Source organism: Lissotriton vulgaris, chromosome 12, assembly GCF_964263255.1.
Source record: "Lissotriton vulgaris chromosome 12, aLisVul1.2, whole genome shotgun sequence".
In the NCBI taxonomy this organism is placed as follows: domain Eukaryota; kingdom Metazoa; phylum Chordata; class Amphibia; order Caudata; family Salamandridae; genus Lissotriton; species Lissotriton vulgaris.
The window spans coordinates 756,739,060-756,754,780 of record NC_141700.1 but is presented as its reverse complement, the minus strand read 5'-3'; the positions used below and the strand labels follow the sequence as shown (position 1 = coordinate 756,754,780).

The following is a 15,721-nucleotide window of genomic DNA, read 5'->3' as shown; positions in this document are numbered from 1 at the left end:
CCGCTCAGGCTATGGAAGGGAGCGTGGCTTGTCACTGGCCTAATTGCAGCTGAGGAGCTACCACTGCGGATCGTGTGGTCATCTTCGAAACCTGGAGGACATCTGGCAGGTTGGCTTAGTGCTGGACCCACAGGGAATTTCAGATTCTGCTGCATAGCAGGCGTGTGCCACCTGGCATAGTCTTAAAGCAGGATGCAGAAGGTCAATGTGCCAAGAAACGTCTGTGCTGCTCTCGCAGTGATCCATGCCCGAAATGTAAACATCTGACTCATAGCCTGCATGTCGAGGACTTGTTGCAATTGAGAGAAGGCCCTGAACTGCACAGTGTTCAATAAGGGCTCAGTACAAAGAGAAACCTCTGCGAAGGTTTCTGGTGCAACTTTGGCTCGTTAATCAAGAACCCCAATGATGTCAGGATGTTTGCAGTTGTCTGGAGGTGGCACCCGACTGACTGTGAAGAGCCCACCTTCAACAGACAGATGTCGAAGATGAGAAAACCGCCATAACTTTTGTGAACACTCAAGAGGGGCTGGTGAGCCGAAGGGGAGCAAGTCCAAATGTAAAATGCTTTTGGCTTATCTTGACCCGAAGGTAATGTTTTTGGGACTGTAGGATGGATATATGAAAATTCCTGTCCGCCATACCGAAAGCTGCCATCCAGCCACCCAAATCCAGGGCAGGCAGAACCTGGGCCAGCACGTGCATTTTGCATTTGTCTTTCCTTAGATTTAAAGGAGACCCAGAGAAAGTGCTTTTTTTCACTGAGTAGACATGAGCCAAAAGGGCGGCCTGTATATTTCCTAGGAAATATATGGATCACTTTGACAAACGGTGATCGAGCACCACACTGATGTTGACTGCGAACCCCAGACAAACAGTAGTATCAAGGCCAGCACAAATATTTGGCTGCATCTTGATGATTTTCAGTAGTCTGAGCCAAGGTGGCCCAAAGGACTGCAGGCAAGACCACCAGACTCTGGAGTAGGGTGCAATGTAAGGAAATCCTGGTCCAAACGAGGCAGTCTATAGTAATTGTATTTATATAGCGCTTACTACCCCTGAGGAGGCGTCGCAGCGCTTTTTCGGTGAGTAGCACGCTACTCCGGGACCCATAGAGGATTAGTGTTGAATTAGTATAGTGAAATAAGAATGTAATTTTAAGTGGTGAATAGGTTAGTCAGTTATTTGGATTCTGAAGGCTAGAAGAGGAAAAAAGGTTTGTATTTATATTGTGCTTGTTACCCCTGATGGGGTGTTGAAGGGTTTTTTTTTTTTGTTTTTTTTTAACGAGTAGCACGGTACTCCGGAAACCCATAAAGGATTAAAGGATTAGTGGTGAATTAGTATGGTGAAATATGAAAGTAATTTGAGTGGCGGATATTAGTCAGTTATCTGGAGTGAGAAGGATAGCGGAGGAATGGAAGGGAAAGAAAGGTTTGCATTCATATAGCACTTGTTACCACTGATGGGTGTTGACGCACTTTTCTGATGAGTAGCATGCTACTCCGGAACCCATAAAGGAATAGTGTTACCAGCCAACCTGCTTCCTGACAGGTGCGCAAGAAAAGAGCTTGGACCAAGTGCCTATCAAAATGTCAGTAAGTGCTTAATTGAACAGAAGCAAGAGCTCAGAAGAGACTGGCTCAGGTTGAAAAACTTCTGTAAGGACATTAGTCATGACTTCAGCTAAAAGCAGTTGTAGGTCCTTGACCTCAGCCTCTCAACCAATTACTACAACAAAGGAAACCTTCTCTTCCATTGAAGGCCCTAGGCAAAACCAACCCTGTATTGGGGCAGCATCAAGCTCATTGGTCTCCTATAATTCCATCTAAAAAAAGTCCGTCTTCATTCTAATCATAATAAGGTGCAGGCGTAAATAGTCTCCATCCCCACCATCATCATCATCTCTGGGTGATGGGAAGCTGTGGTCAGACTGAGGCAAACGACAATGGAGCCTTTGAGGGGGGCCTCTATGGGAGTGGAAGCATAGATTCTGGCTCGTGTTGTATGAGCACAACCTCGGTAAGGGTTGGATATCCAACTCTCATTTAGAGTAGGGGATGGAGGTGCCAATGCAGGTTTCGGAGCTGGAGTGGAAGTCTGCACCAGTCAGTTCAGTGCTGAACCTATGAAAGGTCCAAGGGGATCAGATGGCATTGAGGGTGGATCCACTGGCTGAAATCCTTTGGCCTTGAAGGCACACCAGAGGGTGGGGGAAGAGTAGTAAAGAATTGCTTCCTTTTAAAAGCTGTGGCCTGCTGTGGTTTCACCAATGGCCCATGAAACTCTGGGGAGTAAATATATATTTAGGAATGGAACTCTGGGTGCATCAGGATGAATTGTGGGATGGGCTCCTCAGTTGGAGACCAGGAGTGATATTGATTGCTACTTTTAGGGCCTCATAACTTCTCTTTTCATTGAGGGGCAGGATGGGAGCCAGCCCTACTTCTTTCCTATGTTTTCGGTGGACTTCAACCACAAAGATGAGCGAGTCCACACCCTTTCCTTTGAGCAGGACTTATGAGGCCAGTGAGTTCTTAGTGTGTTGGGCGACATACTGCTTCGCTGTCACGGATTCCTTCGGGAGCATGAAGGTGCACTCATCGCACAACTTGAAGTTGTGACCAGAGATGCACTTCATGCAGGTCTGTAGCCAACATCTGTTTTGTGCAGTAGTGGCATGGTTAGAAGCCTGTTGTTTTAAAATAGGATATGGTTCCCTAAACACTGGATTTTGTTTTGAGAGTCCTCAAAACACCGAAAGTAGGTGCGGAGCTCAGGACCAGCATTCAAAAGCACAGAAAGGAACTGATGTCTGCGTGCGGGGATGGCGCTTGTATGCGGCTCCACTTCCGGGGTGGAACCAAGCCTATGTGGATCTGCATGGTGCCACCTAGAGGCACGCCGGAGCATTGCTTTGAAATATTTACAGATAGTCTGGCGCCTGGGAAATATTCTAAAGGTGAGTAGTCTTTCGATTAGAAGTATCCATCAGAATGTGTAATGTTTTGCCTAAGGATGTTTTAGTTCTTGTACTCCTTGACCAGTGTCCTTCACTAACCTTCAAAAGGTTTGCGAGCAGCTGGATATTTTCTTGCAGAGTGGTATATATTTTTTTGTCCATTGTATATTAACTCCCTTCTCCTTTCACTAGCAAAGGGGAAACTCCGCATCCCTGCAAAGTGGCCAGAGTACCCCAACTTACCACCCCCTACCCAGACCTGGCCTGTGGAACCCTATACATGGAGACTCGTGGAGTCATGAAAGGAAGAGTGCAGTGTTAGAACGCCAGGTACTAATGAGGGCAGAGAACTGGGGGGTTCAAGGTGGATTTGGGTGAGACTGGTTTGGGACTTTTATGTTGACCCATTGTCTGTGTTGGTGGGCTAATTGTGGGGAGCTGCACTTCCTGCCAGTAGTAAATGTATTTCCCAAACGCGGATTCTATTTTATTTTACTCTACTGTTTACCATCTTAATATTTTATTGTTCTCGTTATTTTGTGTTGTATTTTCTTTTTTCAGAAAAACCTTTGTTTTCATTGTGAAACTCAGTTGTTGAACAATTACGTGAGACATACGTGGGGCCCCTGAAATTATTGGGCCATTAAAGACCAAATTATGGTGCAGTGTTGACTGACTTTTGTGTCAAGAAAAGGCAAATTTCATTGGAGAACACTTAACAAGATTAGTGCATGTGCAAGGTTTTCACCTCAACAATACCAGTTTAGCTACGGAACACAACAATCAGCAACTCAAGATGAACTCTTTTTCCTTTGCAAAACTGTGGCTCTACTCAGCACTACAAATTATGCTCTATTAAGTTTAGGCCCATTGAAGTCAGAAAGAATTGGTTTGAGGCATATGTTCTGTAGATGTTAATACTTTGCATACTCCTGCCATCTAGTGTTGTGTCCGGATGTTTGCAATTTGTTGTTCTTCGAAGAAGACTTTTCAGTCAAGGTAAGGTGACCCCCTCCTTTCGGTGTTATTGCGCATGGGCATCAACTCCATTGTTAAATTGTTTTTTTCTGCCATCGGTTCGAACCCGTTCTTCGGGTTCCCCTCTGTGTGGAATCCACTCTACCCTCGACGGTATTGTTTCATACACTTTTCCCACTTCTCCGCGTATCGTTTTAGTCTAAGAATCCTTCAATTTCGACCAAGTTGGTCCGATATTCTGTCGATAGAATGGACTCCGTTTAAATTCTGTCTTTGGTGCCAAGCTAAGTACCCTTGCACTGACTCACCTCAAGTGTGTAACTTGTGCTTGTCTCCAGAGAACAAGGAGGAAGACTGCGACGCATGTAAATCGTTTCGGTCCAAGAAGAGACTTCGCGACCGCCGGGCTCTACGTCGTGAAATGCAACATCAAAACATAGAACACACTCTGGATATGTTCACCGAAGAATCTGAGCAGGAAGAGGTTGAGGCGACAGCGGCAGAAGAAAAGGTCTTCTCTGTTCCGGAGTCCAATTCGGAACTCGAAATAGACATGGAGTCTGAAGACGTGCCTTCAGTACAGGGTGCAGTGAGTACCGATGGCAGATTACCCCATAAGCCCATGCCCAAAAGAAGTAAGGCTTCGGAACCACCTCTGCCTTCTGGCCAAGGTCTGCACCGAGACGATGACGTCCTGCCTTCTGGCTCGGCACAGAAACAGATAATCCAGCCTTTTGGCTCGGTTCCGAGTCTGCAAAATCCTAGTCTGATCCGAAACCTCCCGGTTCGAAGCCCAACTCTGCTTCAGAGCCATAATCCTCCACGCTGAAAGAAAAGCATGCTTGGAAACCTTCTGCTCTTTAAAAGCAAATCCATCCTGGCACCGAAACCTTTGGTGCCAAAATCTAAAGACCGCCTCTCCGAGCCTTCGGACACTAATTTAGACATTGTTTATCCCAAACTGGATCCCAAACAGAAGATTTATATCAACCCTGATACAGTACATATTCATGCTAAATCTGCAGTTAAAAGCAAGCTTCCTTCTGAGGGCCCTCAAGGACGTGGCTACCAGCCCCATTTATTTTGCCCCACCATCCCCTCCACCTCCAAACTCTTCTCCACATTTAGATCCTTTACACATTACACCTCAGGGATCTCCAATTTCACAACCTGAAGAGGATGATATTAATGAGGAAGATATCCAATTACCTGTAGACCCATGGAAGGATTACACCATTGAACCTCCATTAGACAATTACCCAGATCTTTACCCTGCAAAGCCTTCCCCACCTGACGATAATGCGGCTTATCAGGAACTCAATACTAGAGCAGCCGAGTACCATGGGGTGGCGGTTCCACACACCGGTCAAGCTAGACTCTCCCCATGCTGAAGGCTAAGATGATGTAATTGACATATGGTATCCCAACTGGTATAATTTAACGACAATTAGTTGATATGTATATAACATTATCACAAGGAGACTCTTTTGGTTTTTCATATATGTGCTCGTGGCATCCTATTTATTATAGAAATACGAGAAAAGGGAAAGAAACAATAAGCAGGATAATTTTGCAGTTGTTACAGCACTGCAATGTAAGACAATTGTAGGTAACCCAAATTGTACTTGGTGCTCAGTGCGAATGAGTGAAATACACGGTAGTGACACAAGTGACAATAATAGGCGACGGCGGCGCGTAGTGACTGGTGATCAATATATCCAGTGAGTACAAGACATAAGGTATTGTTCTGGACCATTTTGTCTGTAGCGCCTATGTTCGCGCTGAACGGTCCTGAGGGTCGCGTAACTAGTTAGCATGGAGGAGTCTCGTTCGTTATCGGAATTAACCAGACAAATCGCCCCACCAACTAAGAACGGCCATGCACCACCACCCACAGCCCACAGAATGGAAAAAGAGCTATCAATCTGTCAATCCTTTTCGTGTCCGGGCCGGGTGAGGTTTCCCGTGTTGGCTAAGATGAGGCATGTAGATGAAATCTTCGAAGAGCCCTTGCAAGCACACATTTTGACTCCTGGAGTCAATACAAAATATAAGCCTTCACCATCTCCTCTTATCTTTATTAAAGGTCAACTGCCTCTTGACTCCCTCTAATGCTTCCCAAAGAGCTAATTCTCAAACTTCTAGTGATGTGCCTCCCCAGATAAAGAATCTAAGCTCTATAGCTGCTTCAGGTAAACGTGTAGCCGCTCTGCTAAGCACTGGCGCATCGCAAATACACAGGGCAGCTAGGTACGACAGGGCACACTGGGATGAGATGGAGCAACTGCTTCAATATCTCCTAGATGAACACAAAAGCAAAGCACAAGAGTTAGTTCAAGGGGGCAAGCTCTTTTCTAACTCTTCCATCAGATGTGCTTTAGATGCTGCAGACACAGCTGCTAGGGAAATAAATACCAGCCTTCTCCTCAGAAGGCATGCATGGCTTAGCATTTCAGGCTTTAAACCGGAGGTTCAGCGAACAGTTATAAACACCCCCTAACAGTGACTTGTCCACACTCAGACCCCCCCCCCCCCTCACCCCCCCCTCCGATTACTTAACACCAGTCCGGGAGGACTTCAACCGTTTCTTCCCATTTAGCAATCCATAACGACCGACACATGGGTGATCAACATTATCCAACATGGTTATTGCCTGGAGCTTACTACCAATCCTCTAAACATTCCACCTCGCACTTACAAACTGTCATCAGATCATTTACAATTACTCATTCAAGAGGTGCAATCCCTCTTACAGAAGGGAGTCATAGAACCAGTTCTGTTACACTACCAAGGTTCAGGGGTTTATTCTCTATATATTTTAATTCCCAAAAAGGACGGCTCCTCAAGACCCATTTTGGATCTGAGTGTAAAAGCAATACATACTGTCAGAACATTTCCATATGGTAACACTACAACAGGTGCTTCCACTGCTACAGCAAGGCGATTTTATGTCCACACTTGACTTAAAAGTCGCATACTTTCACATTCTAGTACATCCAGCACATCGCAAATTCCTCATATTTGCGATAGTAGGCAAATGTGAGAAGGTGGCCTGATATGCAGTGCTCACTATTCTAGTGAACACTATGTATCAGTCCAGCAACCCTTATTGATGATTGGTTGTAAGTCAACCTTATAGACCAGCTATCCTAGTAGCGTGGATACGAGCAGTCTAAGGCTAAAGACTCGAGAGGGCGTGTTAAGCCAGCTGTTTACCACACATATACCCCTTGAACACCAAGTGAAAGGACACCACACAAGTGTTATGAAAATAAACAAGATATTTATTAAGAATCACAACAGCCCTGTACTCTTTATGAGGACAGGGTACTAAGCACAAAACAAAACTCTTACGAAAATACTTAAGTTAGCACAGTATATACAAATGCCCGAGGGGCACGGAAAACCATATACTCTGAAAGTGGAATGCGAAATTACTGGCAGGTAAGTACAGTACTAATAGCCTTTGGAATCGCTAGGACTTGACTATAGAATCGTTAGATTACTTCTAGGAGACCCAGGGGACTCGGGTGCAGAGTGTGCACTCTCACGCGTGATGCGGGACAAAGTCTATGGTAGCTAGTAATGACAAAGTTAGTGTTCTCGGGCGAACCCGACCTGGTAGGGAGAAAACGAAAGTGGATCCTGACCCTTGGATAGTGAGGCTATGCTGGGGCACCGAAATGCCGAAGTTACCTAGCCCATGGGCTGCAGCTGCATAGGACTCAAAAGACGTCGGGAATCCTCGTTGCCGGACCAGGAGCCTGGAAGAAAGAAGTTGCTGGCAGGCGACCAGTGAAGAAAGTTCGATGGATCCAAGCCTGGATCGAAGGAAGATGACACCTGAAAGCAGAGGGGACCAAGTTCGAGACTACTAGCCAGTAGTCAGTGGGCACCAGGAGGGCACCGGATGGTAGCCACCTCGACTAGGTGAGTGGGTGACGCTGTGCTCGCAGATCTCACGGACCAGGAGGTGTTGTCGGCGACCAGGATGGAGGAGCGAGCTGTCCCACGAAGATTGAAGCTGTCGGCGTCGCTGGACCCAGGATTGGGCAACAAAGCCTTGGCAAATTCAAGCCCACGCGGTGGACTTAAAATGGCGTCTGGAGTGGACCAGGATGGTCCGGGGTGCTTCTCTGTTGCAAGGAAGCAAGGGCCAGTCTGGAGCAACCAGACCAGCAGCAGTGATGTCGTCGGGCGTCGTGAAGAAGGCCACAAGCCAGCCGGCTAGTATCCACACAGTGCGGTGAGCACACAAAAGCAGAAGGGCCCCACGCAGATCGTGGAGATGCTGGAGGGCTGATCTTCGGTGCTGGAGCTGCTCAGGGTTGGGGCTTCTCGGACCCCAAAGCACTCACCAGTGGAAGACTCGGTGGGCTTGTTACAAAGAAGTCGTGCAGTCTTGGCGATCGTCGGTCCCTCGGTCTCGTCGCACTCACGGTTCTCAGCTTTGCTGTAGAGGTGAGTAGAGGTCAGAGGTGCCAGGGAAGCCGGGTCTCGTCGAGCTGGGTCGTCGGATTCGTGATGAAGGACTTGCAGCAGACCGCAGTGTTCTTAGGATGGTGCCTGCGGGTGCAGGGTGACTACTCCTTAGCCACAAGGGAGAATCTTGAGGAAGAAATCTTGAAGTCCTTTCGCAGAAAGTCGTGTCTTGATTCCAAAGATGATCTAATTTGAACAAGGGGCCCGCTCCCATCTTTATACTAAAAAAAGGGGGCTGACCCGGTGACTAGGTCCTGCCTATGGGTGGGACTAGGAGGGGGGTGGTTCCACCCCTCTGCCATGCCGGACTTTCCCCAGGCCAGGGGCTGGTGTGCCCCTGGAACTGGTTCAGACCGGCCTATGCGTAGTGAGCACCGGGGTGCCACTCAGCAGTCACCTTCCTGTAAAGCCCTGCCTACCCAGGATACACAAAACCATGTCTGGGATGGTGCTAGCACCGCCCCGGACAGGAAACCCTTTGTCCAAGCCTCCCTCGCTGGAAGGACTCCCAGCAGCAGGAGGTCAGACTCGTGTCTGTGGTGGCAGCATCCATTTTGTGGAGCTGAGGCTTTAGTTAACTTTAACCGGGGTTCACAGTTACATACATGTCGTGTCCCTCTAGAAGGGTGGAATGCTAACCCCGTCGCTAGAATTGGCGAGGGGTTAGTATTCCAATTCGTATGACACCTTACTCGACATGTTTTGATAAAGCAATACCAAAGTTAGCATTTAACCGCGAGGATTATAATGCACTTAAGAGTATATTGTATGCGATATCATGGAACAGCTATTAGGACTTGGTTCCGCAAGCTGCAGACAGGCTCAGCTCATGCCAGAGCACCATCTCACACGATTCCAAGCACTCTGCCTTCAGGATTGTCAAGGCCTGCCATAGGAGTGACTGATAGGAATCTGTGTGTCCATTTTAGGGTTAGATATAGGTATACTATATCTACAGCAAAGGGTGATTACACGACTTTGCCCCAGCTGTCATGCAGCCAGTTGTGTCAAATTTAGGAGGCCAGCCAGGGGTGGCACAATACATGCTGCGTCCCCTGGCAGCCCTGGGTACACCCATGCCCTGAGTTACAGGGTCTGATAGGGTGGCCCAGTACCAATTGGAAATGCACCTAGGGTACATGGAATCCATTTTACAGAGAGAGCAGTAGGCCTGGGGTCCTGATTGGCAGGATCCCAGGTCGACTATGTCAAAAACCAGCTAAAACACAGGGCAAAAAGTTGGGGGCAACCATAGTCAGGAGGTACCTTCCTACACAACCCCCCCCCCCCCCCCCCCCCCCCCCAAACGAAAGGAGATAAGGCTATCCTTGTCCAGGTAAGCCTCTATTACCTAAATGGCCATATAAGGAAGTACCAGCTCTGGCTTGGTTTCCCCCTGTGTCATGGTCCACTAGGCAACCCCTCACCCTAAGGGTATCTGAGGGTCTCCACCATAGGGAATCTCTGTCTCTGGTGTGTCTTGGGAAAGTAGAAGGCTGATGCTGGGATGGAGTACTGAAGTGAGGCTCCTCTACCTTTGGGCTCAACTTCCTCCAATCACCATCCATCATGTGTGCCTTTCTTTCTTTAGCTGAGATGCACTGAGCTCTCAGGGTCAGCCTCTGGCTACCTAAAGCTGGAGGCTGAGTCCCTCTGTTTGGCTTACTGGAGGGACAGGTCAGGTCTGGGGTTTTTAGGCCCCATGTTTGGCTGTGCCCAACAGTGTCCAGCTGTGGGAGGTCCCTAACTACTTTTAAGGGGGATCCCTCAGGAGTCTGACTTATTTTCACTTGGCTAGGTTTACCAGCTTCAGTGATCTTAATCTGCTGATTAAGGGGTTCTTTTGGACAGGGGGCCCTTTGGGGTCCACCACTGGCCTCCCTGACCTCCACAGCCCTGGGCTGACTGAGGCAGGGTAGAGAGGTGCAGGTTACCTGCTCCAGACTGGGTCCCACCTGGGAAGGGTCCACTGCCATCAGGGGCTCCGCCAGGCTAGGCCTGACTACCTCTGGGGCAGTTCCTTCAACAGGGGTAGAGTCAGTTCCCTGAGGAGGCTGGCTCTCCCCTAGTGTCTGGGAGGGGGAAGACTCTTCTTCCTCCTCAATGCTCTCTGTTTGAGTGGAGTGATCCATTGTTTCAGGCTTCACAACCTCACTGTCTGTTTGAGTAGAGGCTGAGACCATTTCAACCATGCCAACCTTTTCAGGAGGGCACTCAGTTTGTGTTTGGGCTGTGACTGTCACAGCCCTCCTATCCTGTTCTGGAAAGTCTGTCTGAGCCTGGGCAGTGGCTACCACTGCCCTTCCAACCTTTTCAGGGAGGAATGATGTTTGGACTGGGGCTGTAGCTATTACTGCCCCACTAACCTGTCTGGATAGGCCTATCATTCTGGAGTGAGTTTCCTGCTCCACCTCAGCCCATGCTGAGAGTTCCAGGTCATTCCCCAGTAAGCAATCTACAGGTAGGGTGTCTGTCACTGCCACTCTCATGGGCCCTGTGACATTACCCCAGCTGAGTTTGACTACTGCCATGGGATGCCTTCTCTTCACTCCATGAATGTCTGTCACCTGATAAGTAAAACCAGGGGTCAGTTGAGCAGAGGGGACCAGATGGTCAATCACCATGGTGATGCTGGCCCCTGTGTCTCTGAATGCCTCAACTTTCTGACCATTCACTATGACCTCTTGTCTATACTTCCCCAAAATGTGGGGTCCAGTAGTGAAGTTGGCAAACCCCATGCCAGTCTCACAGACAAGAGTGTGGTCAGGGGACCTGGCTAGGCCATAGTCCTCCTGATTGCCCAAAGTAATGCCCACCACATTCTTGGGGGCACTCCCACCACCTGGGGGATTACCACTAGTGGTAACAGGAGGTTTAGGAGTATTACCTGGGAGTATATTTCCCTTATTGCCATTTTTAGGGCAACTGGCATCACTTTTGTAATGGCCCACCTGTTTACAGGTATGGCAATAAGGTTTCTTCTGTTCTGAAGGAGTGTTCTGGGACCCACCACCCTTGTTGGAGTTTTGGGGCCCTTGGGAAGTCTTCTCTGTGGATTTATCCCCACCCTTCTCTTGAGGCTTGGTTGATTCCTTCTTTTGGTCACCACCCTGGTTTTTAGGCCTGACCCTGGTTCTGACCCATTTGTCCGCCCTCTTACCCAATTCCTGTGGAGAGGTCAGATCAGAGTCTACCAGGTGCTGGTGTAATAACTGGTTCTGACAATTATTTAAGATTTGCTCCCTCATAATTAGATTATACAATCCTTTAAAATCAGTAACCTTACTACCCAGTAGCCAGCCTTCAAAAGCCTTAGTGGCACAATCAACAAAGTCAGCCCAATCCTGAGACTGAGTTTTCTGGGTGTCTCTGAACATCAACCTGTACTGTTCAGTGGTTAAACCAAACCCATCAACCAGTGTATTCTTCAGGATCTGGTAATTGTTAGCATCCTCCACTCTTGTAGTGAGGAGCTTATCTCTACCTTTACCTTCAAAGGAGAGCCACAAGATAGCTGCCCACTGATTTTGGGGAACACCCTGCACAGTGCAGGCCCTCTCCAAAGCAGTTATCCATTTGTGGATGTCATCCCCTTGTTTAAAGGGGGGCGCTATCTTACCCAGGTGCTTTGTATCAAAACTCCTTTCCCTATTGCTAGGTATATTGCTGCCACCAGTGGGGACTACCCCACTTAACTGTTGCTCTCTAGCAAAGGCAAGCCTCTCTTTGGCCAGGGCAAGTTCTTCCCTTTCAATCCTCAGATTGGCTGCCCTTTCTTTAGCTTCATACACTCTCCTCTGAGGGGAGGTCATCCTCCTCAGAACAGAGTCCTGAGAGCCATTGGTTTGAAGGGATCTGCTAGAGTCTCTGGATAGAGACCTAACTCGTCCATTCCCAATGTTAAGCTGGCCTGAGAGAGGTCCCAGGGGTCCCCTAGTACCATTCTCATGCCTGCTTAAGTTGGACCTGGTTAGTCTGCTGACTTCTACCTGTCCCTTATCTGCCTCATCCCCTAATAACTCATCCTCCTCCTCAGCATCATCTGCCTCCTGGAGGGGATGGTCATGGTTATCAAAGGGTCCCTGTAAGGAGGGCAAACTCCCATCTGGATTAGAAGGGTCTGGGTTACCAGCCCTACTGGCATCATAAGTCTCTAAGAGACCAATCAGAAAGGAGGTTGTGGGGTTAGACCCCTGTTTTAGCTTCCTGAGGGTACACACTTGTCTCATCTCATGGAAGCTAAGAGCAGCATATTTTGAAGTGAGGACCTGTGGAGGGTCCACTGACACAAGGGGATACTCAGAGTTTCCTCCTTTGTCTGACATGCTGATTCTAGTGTGGTGTAAGTGATGCACCTACCTACACTATGTGTTTGCCTACTGATCCCTTGCTAAGAGTTGCAGCAAAGGTGTGCTAAGCCTTGAGGAGCTGCAACAGCTGGTTCAGTAGAACTCAGAGTATTCTAAGCTAAGTTATATGTACCTAACAGTACTTATGTGATCTTTCAACAAGATATTCTTAGGATACGTGTGGTAAAACAACAGCAAGCTCAAATCCCAACCGCTGCTCACCAATGTGAGAAGGTGGCCTGATATGCAGTGCTCACTATTCTAGTGAACACTATGTATCAGTCCAGCAACCCTTATTGATGATTGGTTGTAAGTCAACCTTATAGACCAGCTATCCTAGTAGCGTGGATACGAGCAGTCTAAGGCTAAAGACTCGAGAGGGCGTGTTAAGCCAGCTGTTTACCACACATATACCCCTTGAACACCAAGTGAAAGGACACCACACAAGTGTTATGAAAATAAACAAGATATTTATTAAGAATCACAACAGCCCTGTACTCTTTATGAGGACAGGGTACTAAGCACAAAACAAAACTCTTACGAAAATACTTAAGTTAGCACAGTATATACAAATGCCCGAGGGGCACGGAAAACCATATACTCTGAAAGTGGAATGCGAAATTACTAGCAGGTAAGTACAGTACTAATAGCCTTTGGAATCGCTAGGACTTGACTATAGAATCGTTAGATTACTTCTAGGAGACCCAGGGGACTCGGGTGCAGAGTGTGCACTCTCACGCGTGATTTTTGACAAAGTCTATGGTAGCTAGTAATGACAAAGTTAGTGTTCTCGGGCGAACCCGACCTGGTAGGGAGAAAACGAAAGTGGATCCTGACCCTTGGATAGTGAGGCTATGCTGGGGCACCGAAATGCCGAAGTTACCTAGCCCATGGGCTGCAGCTGCATAGGACTCAAAAGACGTCGGGAATCCTCGTTGCCGGACCAGGAGCCTGGAAGAAAGAAGTTGCTGGCAGGCGACCAGTGAAGAAAGTTCGATGGATCCAAGCCTGGATCGAAGGAAGATGACACCTGAAAGCAGAGGGGACCAAGTTCAAGACTACTAGCCAGTAGTCAGTGGGCACCAGGAGGGCACCGGATGGTAGCCACCTCGACTAGGTGAGTGGGTGACGCTGTGCTCGCAGATCTCACGGACCAGGAGGCGTTGTCGGCGACCAGGATGGAGGAGCGAGCTGTCCCACGAAGATTGAAGCTGTCGGCGTCGCTGGACCCAGGATTGGGCAACAAAGCCTTGGCAAATTCAAGCCCACGCGGTGGACTTAAAATGGCGTCAGGAGTGGACCAGGATGGTCCGGGGTGCTTCTCTGTTGCAAGGAAGCAAGGGCCAGTCTGGAGCAACCAGACCAGCAGCAGTGATGTCGTCGGGCGTCGTGAAGAAGGCCACAAGCCAGCCGGCTAGTAGCCACACAGCGCGGTGAGCACACAAAAGCAGAAGGGCCCCACGCAGATCGTGGAGATGCTGGAGGGGTGATCTTCGGTGCTGGAGCTGCTCAGGGTTGGGGCTTCTCGGACCCCAAAGCACTCACCAGTGGAAGACTCTGTGGGCTTGTTACAAAGAAGTCGTGCAGTCTTGGCGATCGTCGGTCCCTCGAGGTCTCGTCGCACTCACGGTTCTCAGCTTTGCTGTAGAGGTCAGAGGTGCCAGGTAAGCCGGGTCTCGTCGAGCTGGGTCGTCGGATTCGTGATGAAGGACTTGCAGCAGACCGCAGTGTTCTTAGGATGGTGCCTGCGGATGCAGGGTGACTACTCCTTAGCCACAAGGGAGAATCTTGAGGAAGAAATCTTGAAGTCCTTTCGCAGAAAGTCGTGTCTTGATTCCAAAGATGATCTAATTTGAACAGGGGGCCCGCTCCCATCTTTATACTAAAAAAAGGGGGCTGACCCGGTGACTAGGTCCTGCCTATGGGTGGGACTAGGAGGGTGGTGGTTACACCCCTCTGCCATGCCGGACTTTCCCCAGGCCAGGGGCTGGTGTGCCCCTGGAACTGGTTCAGACCGGCCTATGCGTAGTGAGCACCGGGGTGCCACTCAGCAGTCACCTTCCTGTAAAGCCCTGCCTACCCAGGATACACAAAACCATGTCTGGGATGGTGCTAGCACCGCCCCGGACAGGAAACCCTTTGTCCAAGCCTCCCTCGCTGGAAGGACTCCCAGCAGCAGGAGGTCAGACTCGTGTCTGTGGTGGCAGCATCCATTTTGTGGAGCTGAGGCTTTAGTTAACTTTAACCGGGGTTCACAGTTACATACATGTCGTGTCCCTCTAGAAGGGTGGAATGCTAACCCCGTCGCCAGAATTGGCGAGGGGTTAGTATTCCAATTCGTATGACACCTTACTCGACATGTTTTGATAAAGCAATACCAAAGTTAGCATTTAACCGCGAGGATTATAATGCACTTAAGAGTATATTGTATGCGATATCATGGAACAGCTATTAGGACTTGGTTCCGCAAGCTGCAGACAGGCTCAGCTCATGCCAGAGCACCATCTCACACGATTCCAAGCACTCTGCCTTCAGGATTGTCAAGGCCTGCCATAGGAGTGACTGATAGGAATCTGTGTGTCCATTTTAGGGTTAGATATAGGTATACTATATCTACAGCAAAGGGTGATTACACGACTTTGCCCCAGCTGTCATGCAGCCAGTTGTGTCAAATTTAGGAGGCCAGCCAGGGGTGGCACAATACATGCTGCGTCCCCTGGCAGCCCTGGGTACACCCATGCCCTGAGTTACAGGGTCTGATAGGGTGGCCCAGTACCAATTGGAAATGCACCTAGGGTACATGGAATCAATTTTACAGAGAGAGCAGTAGGCCTGGGGTCCTGATTGGCAGGATCCCAGGTCGACTATGTCAAAAACCAGCTAAAACACAGGGCAAAAAGTTGGGGGCAACCATAGTCAGGAGGTACCTTCCTACAGCAAACACTACCAA

At 48.8% G+C, this 15,721-nt stretch overlaps 1 protein-coding gene across 6 annotated transcripts in view; it reads left to right on the top strand.

The window, feature by feature from the left end:
- Nucleotides 1-15,721, top strand: part of KDM6B (lysine demethylase 6B) — an 823,670-nt gene that overhangs the window by 722,087 nt on the left and 85,862 nt on the right. For all 6 annotated transcript variants that reach the window (XM_086946061.1, XM_086946060.1, XM_086946064.1 and 3 more), the window contains one exon: nucleotides 3,155-3,292. In XM_086946061.1, coding sequence (XP_086802187.1) covers nucleotides 3,155-3,292 — 138 coding nt within the window. The remainder of the gene's footprint in view (nucleotides 1-3,154; nucleotides 3,293-15,721) is intronic.